We start from the raw sequence: 14,154 nt of genomic DNA on the forward strand, positions 1-14,154 counted from the left end.
ACACGGTTTATTTGGCTTTGATAATTAGACTTCACCATTGCTTTGTATTTAGGGGCCTTGGAACAATTTCTTCCCTCTGCTCTGCTGGATAGCAGATGTGGAAAGCAATATTAAACCAGCTTTATTGTGAATATTGAGTGCTGTGATTAAAAAACATGTAAGCACTCAGTCAATATATACAATAAAATATATTTCCATGGAGGGCTATAGTCTAACCAAGTACTCCATAGTACAGGACATTAAAAAAGAAAGACAATGCTCATGGGAAAGGCAGACTTCACTAGTTCAAAGTCATTAATTTCATACTGCTATAACAAGATATGGTTCAAACCAGGGTTGGGAAACCTCAGGACCTGGGTCAAATGCAGACTTCCAGGTCACAGGATTCTCTCTAGGCCACACCCCCTTCCCAGGCCACTCCCCTTGCTGTTCCTGCTCCTCTTGCCTGGCTGCCATGTGTCCTACTATACAAAACTAAGACACATACAGTGCCCAAAAACATACATTTTGGGGTGCCGCATGAGATTGCAGCCCTGAAAAGCTCTTTGTTTCCTGCGGGAAACCGTGCAAACTAGAATTGTCTGCCATTCTCGCGTGAAAAAAAAAGGGATGTCCTGGTTTTTCCTGGACACTCACAGGATACGCTATCTAGTCCAGTGTTCTATTCTCACACTGGTCAGATGTCCATGGGTAGCCCACAAGCATAACTTGTGTGCAACAGCATTCTCCTCAACTTTTGATTCCTAGCAACTGGTATTCAAAGGAATATTTTCATTGTGGGTAGTAGCCATTGATAACCTTGCCCTCTGTGAATTTGTCTGTTCCTCTTTTAAAGTCACCCACCAATGGCCTACAGCTCCCAGGTTTCCCATCAGGGACTGTGGCTTGTGGGTGGAGAAAGATATCCCATCCTTTATCTACATGGCTTTTATAGAAATGGTGCCTTTGGAGTCTGATAAAACAATATACTTTCTTGCTAGGCTGGAAACCACAACAGTGCTCGAATTTCCTCTCGGATTGGGAAGGAATACATAAATGTAATCAACATGCTTCTTTTAACTCTTCCTGGAACACCTACAACCTATTACGGTGAAGAAATTGGAATGGAAGATACCACATCAGAAAACGTGAGTTTGGAAATTCTTGAATTCCACCCCCATGCAATAACCATGTTACTGAGGATGCTGCTGCTGTTTCACCCTTTGTTGATGATCAAGCCGTCTTGACTTTCCCAGTGCTGTTAATTCCCCCTTCCCCAATGCCTGTGTTGTTCTTGTTTCTCCTAAAACAGGGCGGGTGGCCTTCCAGATGTTGTCGAACTATGACTGCCACCATCCCTAACCATTGGGGTGATGCTGTTTGGGGCTGATGCAAGTTGGAGTCCAAGAACATCAAGCCCAAGAGTGCTCATTAATGGTTCCTCATCATCCTTGAAAAAAATGACAACTGGGGTCCCCAGGGTTCTGTCCTGGGCCCGTTGTTGTTCAGAGTCTTTAGAAATGACTTGGATGTACGAATTGAGGAGATGCTCATCAAATTTGCAGATGACACCAAACTGGGAGGGGTAGCTAATTCCTCCGAAGACAGAATCGGGATTCAGGATGTCCTTAACAGATTGGAGAACTAGGAAAAAAATTTTTTTTTAAGAGGGACAAATGTCAGGTTCTGTACTTAGGCAGAAATAACCAGCTGGACCAGTATAGGTTGGGGGACACCTGGCTTGCCAGCAGTACATGTGAAAAGGGTCTAGGAGGGTTAGTAGACAACAGCTTAACATGAACCAGCAGTGTGATGCAGCAGCAAAAGAAAAAGCTAATGCTATTCTAGGCCGCATCAACAGAAGTATAGTGTCCAGATCAAGGGAAGTCATAGTACCCTTCTATTCTGCCTTGGTCAGACCACACCTGAAGTACAGGCATCCCCCCCCTCATGTGAAATTGACTTGCGTGTGACCCCGTATTAGCAGTGAATAATGTCTTCTTGGTTTTTTCAAGGCAACCTTTCCAGAAAAATCACCCATGCAGTGGGATGATACTCTTAATGCTGGTTTTAGTGAAGGCAACTCAACCTGGACACCTGTAAATCCCGACTATCCAAATATAAACGTGAAGGTAAGTATGATGACTGAAGCACTCTTCTCTCGTTCAAATAAATTACAAATTATTTTCTTTAGCAGGGCCAGTATTATCAAGATACCTAAAAATGTAAGTGTGACAACCCAGCTCCAGTTTGAATGAGGCCCCCTCACATGCACAGAAGTAAAACTCAGGATGATTCCCAGAGCAGTGACCATCTTTCCACCTTCAGAGTTGATGAGAAGGAGTAGCTATTAAGCCTGAAACAAATTGTATGGGAAATCAGTGTGTGCTTATGCATTACACTTACCTAGGACTGGCAGACAATTAATAATAATAATAATAATAATAATAATAATAATAATAATAATAATAATAATAATAATAATAATAATAATAATTTATTATTTATATCCCGCCCATCTGGCTGGGCTTCCCCAGCCACTCTGGGCGGCTTCCAAAAGAATATTAAAATACTATAACACATCAAACATTAAAAGCTTCCCGAAACAGGGCTGCCTTCAGATGTCTTCTAAAAGCCTGGTAGTTGTTGTTCTCTTTGACATCTGGTGGGAGCGTGTTCCACAGGGAAGGCGCCACTACCGAGAAGGCCCTCTGCCTGGTTCCCTGTAACTTGGCTTCTTGCAGTGAGGGAACTGCCAGAAGGCCCTCGGTGCTGGACCTCAGTGTCCGGGTAGAACAATGGGGGTGGAGACGCTCCTTCAGATATACTGGACCAAGGCCGTTTAGGGCTTTAAAGGTCAGCACCAACACTTTGAATTGTGCTCGGAAACGTACTGGGAGCCAATGTAGGTCTTTCAAGACCGGTGTTATGTGGTCTCTGCGGCCGCTCCCAGTCACCAGTCTAGCTGCCGCGTTCTGGATTAGTTGTAGTTTCCGGGTCACCTTCAAAGGTAGTCCCACGTAGAGCGCATTGCAGTAATCCAAGCGGGAGATAACCAGAGCATGCACCACTCTGGCGAGGCAGTCCGCAGGCAGATAGGGTCTCAGCCTGCGTACCAGATGGAGCTGGTAAACAGCTGCCCTGGATACAGATTTGACCTGTGCCTCCATGGACAGCTGTGAGTCCAAAATGACTCACAGGCTGCGCACCTGGTCCTTCAGGGGCACAGTTACCCCATTCAGGACCAGGGAATCCTCCACACCTGCCCGACTCCTGTCCCCCCAAAACAGTACTTCTGTCTTGTCAGGATTCAACCTCAATCTGTTAAATTAATTAAATCATTTTAGGCTGCAATCTGAAATACACTTGTCTAGAAGTAAGGCGCAATCCAGATTTCCACTTACCTAGAAGCAAGCATCACTGAATTCAGTGGGAATTACTTCTGAGGTTAAGATGGCATTGGTGTATAGCAATTCTATGCCTATTTACCTAGGAGTAAGCTCCATTGAACTAACTAGGGCTTGCTTCCAGGTGGGCATGTATAGGATTGCACTGTAAGTTGATTTATTCTAACATTTGCCTATTGCTGATACCTCAATATAGATGCTTTATTGCCCTATCAGAAAGAGTAAAGTATCTTACAATTTAATAAAGCAGCCACTCATTGCGGTAAGGAAATATTTTATCCTCCCTTCCATATTACAGTAACACACTCAACAGCCTGAAAAAATGAATGATGGTACGTTTAACTCGAGAGCCCATTTGAGACGACAAAAAAGGGCTAAAAAATAAATGGCCATTTTAACTATTAAAATTATGCACAGCACTTAAAATTGCCCCCCCCCGATCAATCAGCTGAGGCTTGTGCATAACGCTGCGCATAGGCCCAGAATGCACATGGCGTCTTATAGAGGTAACATATGCTCTCAAGGAGGTTTCAGTCTAAACCAGATAATGGGGAAACAACAGAGTAGGGAGAGGTTGACAAAGGCCGAGAGAGAAGAATGTGCACAAGTGTCATTTGAAGGCAGGAGTTGAGATGGCACCATGGGCAGGGAGGCCGTTCCATGCATAGGGGTGGCAAGGAGAAAAGTCATTGAAGGGGGCAGTAGACCTTTGGCTGACTGAGGGTGGTAGAGTAGGAGCAGCCGAGGTCACAGGCAGGGATGGAATGAGAAATTACTTTACTTTCAGCATCTGAGAATTGACTAAAGGATGCAACCATTGCATTACAGGAGCAAGAGAGTCAACAGAATTCTACACTCAGCTTGTATCGAGAGCTCAGTTCCATTCGTGCCAACGAGCTTCCCATTTTTAGAGGATGGATGTGCTATGTTTGGAATGATCGTGACATCTTTGCATATGTGAGGGAACTGGATGGGTTAGATCAAGTGTTTATGGCGGTCCTAAATTTTGGACAGCAGACCGTAACAGATCTGCAGAGTTCGGTTCCTGGTATTCCCTCCGAAGCTACTGTAAAGCTAAGCACGAATGTTGTCAACAGTGGCAGAGTAGTAAATACCAAAGCAGTCGCAACTGAAAAGGGAGAAGGACTCATTTTGGAATACTGGACAAGCGAGCCCGTCCACCAGATGGAAGCTTTCAAAGAGAAGTGTTTTGTTGCAGAAAAGGCATGCTATTCAAGCGCCTTCAATTTACTCTATGCGTATTGCTAAGTGGCAATGGTTTGTTCCAAATCTATGAGTTGTAATTTCTTTACAAAAGGGGCAGCAGCTTTGAAGGACCAAATTTGAATGCTGTGTTTAGATAGCTTTTGAGTGTGTATGTGCGTGTGTTTTTAATTACTTGTTACTTGTTTGCCAGCTGTCCAAAAATGGAAAACTTTACAGAATTTGGAACCTTGCACTTTGGCACAAAAATGTTTGGAACGCTGCTATATCTGAAAAGATCACTTGTCAATTTCGAGCGCCACAGGGTACAGCTAAACATGATGCTTTTCATGCTTTTTGGTGAAATTACATTATATACATTAATACATACCACTTCCAGCGACACTCGGAGGCCTCCCTTGATATTTGGAACTCTCAAAATGACCTTTTTATTTGTATTGGATTGTATTGTACCATCCATGCTCTGTTTTCTTGACAGTTGTATAGTGTTTCTTGGTTTTTTATTTTTCTATCCTAGGTTCTATACTTAGACTTTAAAAAGCCAATAAAAATGACTAAAGCAAAAGTAGAAACCAAAAAAAACAAAACAGTAGCAGGTCATTTTGGGGCATCACTGTCTCCACTTACTTGCAATATCTCTTATCAGAAATAATTTCATGCACTGAGCAGCGGCTGGACTAGAATTAGTTCCCAGGTCTCTTCCAACTACGTGCCTGCCACATGCGTAGGCATGGCAGCAGAGATAAATGCAGAATTTGGGATTATCTTCTAGCATAATGAAAAGGAATGCATCTGTAATGGTTGAACCATTCTGTTACAAGCACTACATAGGTCGGCCCTTGAAAACAATCTGGAAACTTCGCCAAACTTCTGACAGGAGACAGGAGAACAGAACATATCACTCTAGTCCTTCACCAACTGCACAGTGCAATCCTAGTCTATTTACAAGTTAAGTCCTGTTGAGGCTTATTCCCACACAAGGGTGTATGAGCTTACAGTCTACATGTCATTAAGAATAGCTTCGTTCTGTTTGAACCAGCCTGGAAACTCCCAGATTGTAGAATACCTTGCCTAGGGAGGTAAGCTTGCCCTCTTTACTGATTTTTGGCCCGTACAATATTTTAGTTATTATTTTTACTGTTTTGTTTTTGGTTTCCATGATTTTGTTTTCCATGATTTGCAATTGCTCTTTTATATTGTTCAGCTCATATGTTTATTTCTTCTAGCCAGAGGTCACAACAAACTTGTAGCAATAGTAATACACCATACATCTGTAACATAAGCCAACATCTATGATGTAAGAGAGAGAGAAATCATTGTGAACGACCTTGTGGAAGGTGTGATAAAATTAATTCAAGTAAACATACTTTTTATTTTGTAAAAAAAAAAAAGACATTTGGAGGTATACAGGGTTTTCAGTTTTTAAGAAAAAATATGTACAGTAATTACAAATTCATGAAAAATTACTCTGCAATACTTTAGCCAATTCTAAAATAACCCTATAGATTATTTTAAATAATTTCCCATTCCTGTTTTAAATAGAAAATTAGTTTAAATAGTTTCTTATTCCATCAAAACTATTTCCGTTGGCCTTAGGATTTGGGAGAAAAATTCCAGCTTTGCAGAGTTACTGCCGTTTGTCAAGTCCAAGCTCCTTGTACAAAAATGCTAGTTTTGTTGAAGCCTAAAACAATGAAAAACATTTCACTGTGAAAAAACCAGCAGACACTTCATAGCACTTTGCACATTTCAGAGAAGTATAACTCTCTCTTTCCCCACTCTATTGCTGCTTCCCTCCCAGTGCAATTCGTGCTCCTGTAACATTGGGTATAATAATGTGGATTCTCCTGCAGTCTGTACAGTAATCAGAGTTCTTCCTGCTCAATTCTCTTTATAAAATGGCAGCTGTTGTAATGGGCTTTTCACTGAGATCAGAAAAGCTTCCTGTGAATTGAGCATTACTGTCAGGTATAGCACAGCTTGTGACTAGAACAGCAGCGGCAAGTCTGAAGCCGGTGTCACAAAAATGCTTTCGAAATTGCTTTGCTTCTTCCCACTGTAGCCAGTGGATGAAGAAAGTGTCTTGCTCATGTGTACGTACTCTATGCTAAGTAGACAAGCTGAATTCAGCTGTGCAGGGGGAAAGCAACAAAGAATTATTTTTGTGCACGTTGCTTTTTCGTACGTTGAAATTCCTTCGTGTTTTGTTCTAACTGATTGTTTTCAGCAAAATAAGGCTCCCAAGAACTGCTTGCAGAGGTACAAAAGAGCTAAATTAATAAAAAATTAGCAAAAACATACATATACATGGGTATGTATAGCATGTTCCTGATATACATAGCAAGAAGCCCATATGAGTACGGCTACCAGTGTTGGGGGAATGAAAGTGGAAGACCTTCCTTGCTGAATTTGCAGTATATGATTTAAGAAGCTCAATCCTTACACAGTGCAGTTAGCCTGTTTTCAACAGTACCCATCAGCTTTTGGGGTGGAGGGGTAATGGTTGAATCCAGGCCTCCGCCCACCCCAGTCCCCCAAAACAGATACTAGATGCTAGTGAAGACAATCTGGCTCATGAATTGAGCTTCTCAAGAAGAAAGGCATAAATGCCATCTGTAGGAGTCCTCTGGTTGGATGGTGACCAATTACTTTTTTATAGATATAGCAATTTTTTCTTGCTGGGTAATATCCAAAGTTGGTGCATCGTGAATAGAAGGCGTCCCCATTTATGGAAAAAGAGGTGCAGAGCCTCTTTTTTCCAACAAGGGACCTCTTATTTATTATGGAGAAAAGTATTATTTATGAAACACTCAAGCAGAAAGCAGAGCAATTAAAATATGTCTACACTAAATAAAGCACGAGAAGCGTTCATGTCATACACAAGCAAATGCTCTTTTAACATCTGGTCTAGGTAGGTACTGGGCTCAAGATCAGTTTGTACTGACCAATTCACATAACAGCTCCTCCTGCCCATTCAAGGTGACTTTGGGGCATTCATCTTAAAATGGACAGCCACCAAACACCTTCACCCACTTCAACTGTTTTGCTCAGTCTTCCCTTTAACCTTCCAGGATACATGCTAAACCCCCTCCAGGGTGTTTCCCCCCGAGTAAGTCACTAGGGAGAGGAATGAGAGGCGATGCATGTAGACATGGCCAGTCGAATATATTTTGCTGCCTGACATGAATTGCAACAGGACGTCCCCTTACCACCTGGACCGACAACTGAATTTCACTTCCACGTTGATGATAGGATAGCATCCCCCATGCACCCAAGGTAGCTGGCCAGTTTAGGGACTGCAGGAGAGGCCATATGGCAACAAAGGGGAATAGCTGGCAGGCTCGGGAGGAACTGCTGGGGGTGCTTTTGCTGTCCCCACAACATATGCCACCTGAAGCAGTTGCTTCATTCTGTCTAATGGTAAGGCTGGCCCTGTGTGTAGATATCACAGGAGAGATGGTACTAGGTAGATAAGTGGTGGTGTGCAGATTTGAGATGGTTATTTGGGAATCACAAACACTGTACATGCATACATATTATTCCTCAAACGTTCATGACCCTTGAAGGTTCGGTTTTTATCTCACAACATGAGAGCAATTATCTCCACAGTGTATAACACTGATCTGTGCTGTTCCTCTTGTTGATTGCAAAAAAGAGCACAGTGAGGATACCTGATTTAAAGAATCATCCCAAGATGGAGCACAATGACTGCCTCCTGGCTGAACATCTAAGAGAATATTAGGCATCTGAAGTCCTGAAACAAGCAGAAAAGGCCAACAAAGGATGAGACAAGAGTGGGGGAGAAGCTGTGTTTTTCTTGTAGAAACAAGTATATACTCTGCTGGTGATGAAAGTAAATTCAGTATTTTGTCACAACCCATTATGCTTAATGGCTGATGGGGATGGAATATTTTGAAGGTATCCTGTACCTGTTCGCTCCAAAGCATTTTCGTAATATAAACTCATTTTGGTCATTCATCCCGTAAAAAAAAAAAAAGTGACCCAGATGCTGGTTTTGCCAGGACAATTAACATAATAGCCATTCCATGTGATGCACTTTAAGGCAAAGAATGCATTTACACCAACATTGTTGTTGTTGTTTAGTCGTTTAGTCGTGTCCAACTCTTCGTGACCCCATGGACCAGAGCACACCAGGCACTTCTGTCCTCTCACCAACATTACCACTCCCCATATGTACATTCAACAAGGACTGGGGAGATTTATCACGCTTCTGGTCAAAAGGTGTGCTGGTCTGATTTAATCTGCTTCTCCGTAAAAAGTGTGTCCTCATCATCTTGATGGTAGACGTCCACACAGCAGAAACTCCCGTTTGTCCATGTAATCTCTACTGAGCATTTCAGCCCTCATGACCCAGCCCTTCAACCACCATGACTGTGACTTAAGATCCAGCCATCACCCTTCTCTGTTTACTCACGAGGAACTGAAGCCTTGAGCTGGGTCACACAAGAGTCCTAAAGTAGTTCTTGCTTCAGGTGCTTTGCAATGTATGTGCAAGCAACAGCAAGTGCAAAAAAGGAACAGGAAAAGAATCTGATCTGACCCGAATTGGATCTTTCAGTGGTACCAATAATCTGTTTGGAATGGAGGGGTAGGGAAGGAAGCTGAACACTGAATCTAGACCCACATCCCCGTCCCTTGAAGAAAAGGTTGATGCAACCGCAGAGCTCTTATTTAAGGTTGTGTTTGCATAGCTCTTGCTCAGAGATTGCAAGAATTCAGCTTGGACAAAAATATTTGTACATATGCATGTTACTGTTGGATCGGGGCAACAGTCCTTCCATTGCAACAATTTCTCATATAATGATTCAGCTAACCACAGATTTCTAATTTTACCTTTCACTTTTGCGCAGTTGTCTTGGGCATGGAAAGCTTGTACAGCTTTTCTCAGTTTACAGATGTATCTTAATAACCCAGCCAGAGGTATGCGTTGATCATTTTCAGAGGCTGTGATGAAAGCAGAAGGATAATTCTAGAGCAAAGGGAGGGGGGTTGGGGAGGAGAGGAAATGTCTGAGTTAGCAGGATGGAGTTACTGTGCAGCAATTAATTTTTAACTGGGTGGAAGTCGCTCTGCAATGTCAGCAGGAGAGAAGCATTTCACAGATTTGATTATATAGATGAAGAAACCACTCATGCCAGTCATACTTGACAATTATGAAAAGATTTTATCTGTGACTTAGTAAAGCACTGCACTTGCTTTCTGTTAAAACTCCCCTGTAAACATCTTGTATGACTGGGACTGGAAAGAAACTCAAAGGAAAATCTTGCCAGCCCATCGCTGCTGCAATTCATCCTCCTCTCTTTCAACACAACTGAGAGATGTGTTATGTTAAGGATGCGATGTGGTGCATTTTTCTCTCCTAATCTTGCTTTCACTCTGCTTGGCAATCTGATCTTGGCAATAACATTTCCATGTCTCGTTACGTTGCAAAGGAGCCTGGATAATTTGGGATTGCCTGTGAACTGACTTTCTGCTAGGGGTTGCACATGACTTGTGCATTTTTTCATGTTGTAAGCTGCCTTGACCATGGTTTGAACTGTGGAAAGGTGTCATACGGATAAAATTATGTATGTAAGTATGAAGAGTTACAGGGCAATTCTAGCTATGTTACTAAGCAGTTAGTTTAATTGCTTTTGATAGGGCTCCTTGGTAAGCGTGCACAGATCTGCAGCCTAAAGCACTTTCTTAGTACCGTCCTATTGAAGGTGCTTAACTTGGCTTGGATCACAACCATTCCTAAAAAATACCCTATCTGAACTGTAAAAACTGCTTTTGAAATTCATTTCCCCCCCAGCTGCTTGAAATGCACTTTGTAGTACAGGTATTAAGAATAGATGAACTGGTACCTGTGGCCTGATATTCTGATAGGGACAGTAGCTTTGGATATACTCCTTGCAAGTCTCATCAACCAAAGGATTACCCCATTCTTCTTGTTCTTCAATAGTTAGGGGAAGATGAGGGTCCAACATTGTATTTAAAACATCCAGGAATGGGGCCTGTGAATAAAATGAATGTTTTCCCCCCACAACGTCAGAAAACTAACTATATAAAATTAAAAAAAATCAGATATAATATGTAAGCCTGATGATATTTCCAGGTGTACCTAACCAGGTCCTCTAATTAGGTGGTTGTAAGAAATTAGTAGTAGACTCTTCATGCATATTAATGGTTAACACATCTGAGGAGAAATATTTTCCATTTGCTTACTGAATTTCATTTGCCCATTCACCCACTTTGGAGAGATCTTTGTAAGCCCGTTTAAATAACGACAATGCCTGTTCCATCTTGATATAATTGTTGGAAACCACCCAACGTGGCTGGGGCAACCCAGTCAGATGGGTGGCATATAAATATATTGTTGTTGATGTTGTTGTTATCCATAGCAAAACCAGGCCTTCATTCAATGAGATCATCAACTACCTTTGCTGCAAGATCCCCAGAGTATTCAGCAACCCCACAGGTGCCATCAGTCTCTGAAGGGAAAACATCTGGAACGGACCCACCAACATCACAGGGGGAAATTGCTACAACTAGTTCCAACTTCACCATGTAATGATTTGACCATGACAAGGGTATGCATTGCACCCCCAACCCCGCCCCAATCTGCAGTCCATTTCTCAAACCACTTGGGAGTGAAAACTACACCAACAGTGTGTCCTGCCAAACATGTTGGGCTGATGACCCTTTGAGGCAACGCCATGAAGTCCAAGGCGGCTCAGTGGCAACCTCCATATGAATACTGAAGTTCTCCAACACCACGCCAGAGGCTCCCTGGGCTAGGGATGCCACTGGACAACAAGGTGGTTATTGGTGCGTGTGTGTGGGGGGGTGTTATTGGGTTGTTCTTCTTTTTATTTTGATTATGTATTTTGTGTTTTTATATCATGATTTTCTCCTGTGAACCGCCCTGAGACCTGCAGGTATAAGGCAGTATATAAATACGTAATAATAAGTCTGTCTCTCTGGTCCAACACCCGGTGCAGACCCTCTAAGCCAGAGATGGGGAAAATCCTTTTTGCTGCCATCTTAAACGGGGGATGGGAAGGCTTGCAAAAGCCTCTGAGGGGACCCCCACCTCCACTTTTAGATCAGAGTGAGGCTGGAGACTTAAAAGGGAACAGAGGGAGACTTGTAAAAGCTATTGCAAATCTTTTCTCACTTCCCTTTTAAGTCCCCTTCACTCTGATCTTTAAGCAGGGGTAGGAGGCCTGCAAAAACCTTTGCGCTTGAGTGGAATGAAATGTAGTAGGAGCAATCTCACCTGTAAAACCATAGCTCTGATAAGGTGAGGATCATTATTGTAGAGAGCTCCTGCAAGAACTCCTCCAGCACTCACACTCATCAGTGCTGTAAGCGCTGGCTGAGAATATCCCAGTTCATGTAACAACTTTATGCAGGCCTGGAGGTCTTGAATACCATTGTGCTTCTTTGTCGTACTGCCATCTTTATGCCATCTCAGGCCTAACTCTCCTCCGCCTCTGACAAATAAAACAACAATGAAACTACTGAGAAATGTTACACATCTCTTAAAAGACAACCATCATTTTCTAATACATATGGAAGCCTTCCTATGTCATAAATGGGCCAATACATGTGCTTTGATGTCTTTTTAAAGCTTTCACATGTTTTTGTCAAATATTTACAGCTAAAGAAGTGATAAAACAGCTAGAGTCACAGATCCAGGCGTGAGTGCGGTCAACTTTTGCATATGAAAGGGGACAAGGCAATTTTTGCAGGTCCTTTCTTCCTCTTCCATGCCCTGAAAACCTGCTTCAGAGGACCGGGGAACCCCTGGAAGAAAATGGGAGGTGGGGCAAAAGGCTGCAGGTGGAAACCAGCATAGGGTGCTTATTTACGCATCACTTAAAAATTGGAAGTGCCTAGCGAAAGAGAGGGTGAAAGAGGGCACTGATTTGCACAAAATGTGCATATGCTAATATTTATGTATGCAAACTCAGAAATGATTACAACAATTTAAGCAGAAATACAAATAATCTCAGCAGTGTTGGGGAGTCTGTGACCTATGTGTCTCCTCAGTCTGTTGTCTAGGAGCTAACTGTTCTCCCTTCTTATTTTTTAAACATTAAACTGAACTTGGAATGGGCAGATTTTCAAACAGAAGTCTGTCCTCTGTAAAGTAAGACACCTGGTCAACCTAAATTGGCAAGCGCTGTCCCTCCCTCTTTTGTCCCTACAAGCCTTTGCTTAAAGCTTCTTTGGAAATGCAAGGACTTCCATTCAAGGGAGAGCTCAGCTGGACCCAACCCATTACATTTAGTATTCTGAAGAAAAGTTATTTATTCATTCATTCACTTCAAGGCAATGTGAAATTCTTAAAACTGTTCTGAAAGCAAAGTATCATTTTACAGTGATTGTATTATTATTTTTTGCCTAAGCTACTGTATTTTAAAACTCAGCACATATTTTTCAATACCTTAGTCAGGTTCGCTAATTAGGAAAGAGGTATAAAGTTGCTCACATTCTTGAAACAATACAAACAAACAGCATTTATAAATTTACAGGTAAGACCTACCACCCAGAGCAGCTTTCGGATATGGAAATAAGGTTAAGATGGTGAAAAGCCTGCTTAAACATTATGTGGAAGGAGGGGAAGCAGATATGGGAGTCATTTGCACTTCTGCTGTAATTTCAGATCGGTGATCTCCAGGGGTTGTTTGGACTCACAGAGCACACAGACTGAGACCCACTAGTCCCATATCATAGCAGAAGTACAAAAAGAAGAAGCATGGCTTACTCAGGCTAGTGCCCACTTCTGAGTAACATTGGGGTCTTTTCTTTTTCTTTTGCTACTGCACAAATTCTACTTCTTTTAAAAAGGCTGCCACAGAATAAATTTCCAAATGATTTATCTTTTTTTGTCCTATTGAAACCAAGGGCAGTCCAAGGCCACAATCCCAAGAACATATATAGGGAATTAAATTCCACTGAAACAAACTGGGCTTACTTCCATGTTGTGTTACAACAAGGGGGAGAAATCTTACTTTTTATATATTTATGTGTTATATTTGTCAATTCCATCAAAACTGAATTAAGGACCTGGCATCTTGAGATATGCTATGTATTTACTGTGATGTCACAAAAAAACCCAGTAATGATTTGCCTAACTACATTTTATTGTTTATTTTGTTGTTTTACAAAATCACGCAGAGAGAGAGGGAGAGAGAGAAACTATTTTCTTTTGGTTATTTTCAGCTGCTGTTATCGGTTATTTAGAACTATGTGGAACAGCTGAAAGTCCTTTATATGCTGCCACAAAAAAGACAGAAAAATTAGTTAATGGGATAGGTTTTTAAAAAATTAAGGTGACTTCTTTTGTTGGCAAATAAATCCTTCATTATTTGTTTTTAGGTGAATGTAAATCACCACAAGGCTAATGCAATATCAGAATATAATTTTATATGACATGGTGAAAGAAAAGCCTTATATAGTGGAAGCTACCACAGGAATAGTATGAAAGATCTCTAAAAGGATTTCAAAAATCCAATCAGTTTGCACTAAGCCA

General features: G+C 41.8%; 2 protein-coding genes across 4 annotated transcripts in view; one reads left to right on the forward strand and one right to left on the reverse strand.

Moving 5' to 3' along the window:
- SLC3A1 (solute carrier family 3 member 1) overlaps positions 1 to 6,001 on the forward strand; it is a 22,161-nt gene extending 16,160 nt beyond the window's left edge. The window contains exons 8-10 of the mRNA XM_083494403.1: positions 981 to 1,127; positions 1,995 to 2,111; positions 4,215 to 6,001. Coding sequence (XP_083350529.1) covers positions 981 to 1,127; positions 1,995 to 2,111; positions 4,215 to 4,655 — 705 coding nt within the window. The 3' untranslated portion in view covers positions 4,656 to 6,001. The remainder of the gene's footprint in view (positions 1 to 980; positions 1,128 to 1,994; positions 2,112 to 4,214) is intronic.
- The window catches only part of PREPL (prolyl endopeptidase like), a 24,144-nt gene continuing 15,945 nt past the window's right edge, over positions 5,956 to 14,154 (reverse strand). The window contains exons 11-15 of one of the 3 annotated variants that reach the window (XR_014523547.1): positions 11,893 to 12,109; positions 10,478 to 10,627; positions 9,465 to 9,575; positions 8,282 to 8,364; positions 5,956 to 6,294 (exon numbers count right to left, since the gene is read on the reverse strand). Coding sequence is in view for 2 of the 3 variants with exons in the window: in XM_083494362.1 (XP_083350488.1) it covers positions 8,186 to 8,364; positions 9,465 to 9,600; positions 10,478 to 10,627; positions 11,893 to 12,109 (682 nt within the window). In the remaining variant the exon portion in view is untranslated. The other 2 variants (XM_083494363.1, XM_083494362.1) reach the window with 2 other exon arrangements.

The sequence above is a fragment of the Podarcis liolepis genome, assembly GCF_965112155.1.
Source record: "Podarcis liolepis genome assembly, chromosome: 3".
Taxonomy (NCBI): domain Eukaryota; kingdom Metazoa; phylum Chordata; class Lepidosauria; order Squamata; family Lacertidae; genus Podarcis; species Podarcis liolepis.